Source organism: Lolium rigidum, chromosome 2 (genome assembly GCF_022539505.1).
Source record: "Lolium rigidum isolate FL_2022 chromosome 2, APGP_CSIRO_Lrig_0.1, whole genome shotgun sequence".
Taxonomy (NCBI): Eukaryota; Viridiplantae; Streptophyta; class Magnoliopsida; order Poales; family Poaceae; genus Lolium; species Lolium rigidum.
The window spans coordinates 41477036-41479735 of NC_061509.1; the positions used below are offsets into that span (position 1 = coordinate 41477036).

The window sequence follows — 2700 nt, forward strand, 5'->3', positions numbered from 1 at the left end:
AAATCGGTTAGAAAATGGAAAAAGTCATTATCATTAGGCGCATATACCTTTATTTTTCTAGTACTAGCTTTCTTGATAAAATGAGTTGGAAATAAAGTTAGACAGAAGCCTTAGGAGATTATCAGATCCACTTTACTAGTAAATGAGCTGTAGCTTTGCATGGGTCATATGAATTAAAATTAGTGCTTTGAACATATCCCTTTTAATTTGAGGTGTAGGGGTCACGAATCGTATCACAGCACCAACTTCCACTCTTCTCCCTCCTATATTTAAGAACCTCCGCAAAACATAACAGCATCTCAGCACTTGTTCATCAGCCAGCTGCTAGCTTGAGCAAACCCAGCAAGCTTATTACTCTAGTGTTGATCACTTGCCAACCCGAGAAGCGAGGAAGCAACCATGGTGCTTCGCATGCAAAGCCTCACTCCCCCTCGTCGTGTGTCGGTGGACGGCCCAATCATCGTCGGCGCCGGTCCCTCCGGGCTGGCCGTGGCGGCCAGCCTCGGCGAGGAGGGCATGCCATTCCTCATGGTGGAGCGCGAGGACTGCATCGCCTCGCTTTGGCAGAAGCGCACCTACGACCGCGTCAAGCTCCACCTCCCCAAGCACTTCTGCGAGCTCCCTCGCATGCCCTTCCCGGACCACTACCCGGAGTACCCCACCCGCCGCCAGTTCATCGACTACCTCGTGGACTACGCCACCAAGTTCGACATCAAGCCGGAGTTCAACACCACCGTGCTCTCCGCCCATTATGACAACACCTCTGGCCTCTGGCACGCGCAAGCCACCAGCGCAAGCGGTGACCAGATGGAGTACATCGGCCGCTGGCTCGTGGTCGCCACCGGAGAGAACGCCGTCAACGTTGTCCCAGACATTCCGGGCCTCGGCGGCTTCTGCGGCGAGGTGACCCACGTCAGCCACTACAAGTCCGGCGAGCCCTACCACGGGAAGCGCGTGCTCGTCGTTGGCTGCGGGAACTCCGGCATGGAGGTCTCCCTCGACCTCTGCGACCACGGCGCCCACCCCTTCATGGTGGTGCGCGACGCCATGCACGTCATTCCACGCGAGGTGCTCGGCAAGTCAACTTTCGAGCTGGCAATGCTGCTCTTGGCGTGGCTCCCGCTCTGGCTCGTGGATAAGATCATGATCTTCCTCGCCTGGCTCGTCCTCGGCGACCTCGACAAGCTCGGCATCCACCGGCCGGCTGTCGGCCCGCTCACGCTCAAGCACACTCTCGGCCGCGCCCCGGTGCTCGACACGGGCGCGCTCGCCAGGATCAGGTGCGGCCAAATCACCGTCGTCCCCGGCATCACCCGCTTCACAAACTCCGACGCCGTGCTCTCTGATGGCACCGTCGTCCATGTTGATGCTGTCATCCTAGCCACCGGCTACAGAAGCAATGTACCACAGTGGCTCCGGGCAACGGACTTCTTCGGCAAGGATGGCTACCCCAAGACAGAGTTCCCTAACGGCTGGAAGGGCCAGTTTGGGCTCTACTCCGTCGGCTTCGCACGCCGCGGACTCTCCGGTGCCGCCGCCGATGCCGTGCACATCGCCAAGGACCTCTGCCAGGTCTGGAAGGAGTCCAGGCCCACAAAGAAGGCCGGCCGGCCTTGTTACAGGAGGTCTATCTCCGTCGTCTTGTAATCTCTCGTGTGACAGTAATTTGTGAATAGCTTTAGCGCCCTTTTGAGTTACTTCATCGTGTAAAGTTTGTGCATCTCTAAAAGTTAAAAACATAAACAATTTTAAAAATATTTGAGTTAAGTATATGTACACTTTATAAAGTTTGTACCCACTTCATTGTACACCACACATGCGACCATGCGTCTTTTTGAGTTACTTCATCGTGTAAAGTTTCCGCACCCCTAAAAGTTAAAAAAGAAAGAATTTTGAACTAAGTATGTATACTTTATAAAAGATTGTACCCGCTACATGATACACCACACATGCATGCGACCATGCATCTCCTGTTACTTTTGATTATGCTTTCTCTTTCCCTCATTAACATAAGGGTGTGTCAACATCTCAGTTCTTAAATCTCAGTCACCTTAGAAAAATGCAATTGTAGAAGTGCAACTCAGTCCAGTTGCACATTTCTGGCAGAAAAGTGTAATTGCATTTTTTAACAGAAAATTGCAACTCAAAACACTTTTTTGTAAGTGACTTAGACTTAAGAAAATCTCAGTTGACTGAGACATAGGAAAACCATTAACATAATGTGACTTTTGGAGAGGCTTACATTCTCAATGTCTATGGCGGCGATGACTTCTTGAGCATGTGCAACGGTGCATCCTCTGTTGGACTGGTTTGTGCTCCAATTTTAGATGATGCTCGTAGGTGTGAGGTCGGGGCTTCTTGCCCCGACCATGGCCACCCCCTCCCCCCACTTCATCAGTATGTAGGTGTTGCGATCGCTAGTTTGGCAACTTTGGTTTGATTCCTCTATTCTCTTTGTAAGGCTCTGATAAAAAGGTTATGTACATCATTTTTTGATGCAGATGCTGGGGAAAACCCCCATTTCGAAAAAAAACATTGTATATGTTTCTGAATCGTACATCCATCCAAGTCTACCTGATTTAAGCTTATGCGGTAAAACAAAAACTGATTTATCATGCGATGAGTTAACCGAGGAATAGGAACCATTAATTTGTTATGAATTTAGCTTCGTAAATCTCTACTGTTGCTTGTCTTCTACAT

General features: G+C 50.4%; 1 protein-coding gene across 1 annotated transcript; it reads left to right on the forward strand.

Annotated features, from left to right (window-relative positions):
* Nucleotides 1-399: 399 nt before the first annotated feature.
* Nucleotides 400-1647, forward strand: LOC124686308 (probable indole-3-pyruvate monooxygenase YUCCA5). Its single transcript, XM_047220277.1, has 2 exons — nucleotides 400-903; nucleotides 991-1647. The coding sequence occupies exons 1-2, from the start codon at nucleotides 400-402 to the stop codon at nucleotides 1645-1647; spliced, it is 1161 nt and encodes a 386-aa protein (XP_047076233.1).
* The last annotated feature ends 1053 nt before the right edge of the window (nucleotides 1648-2700 follow it).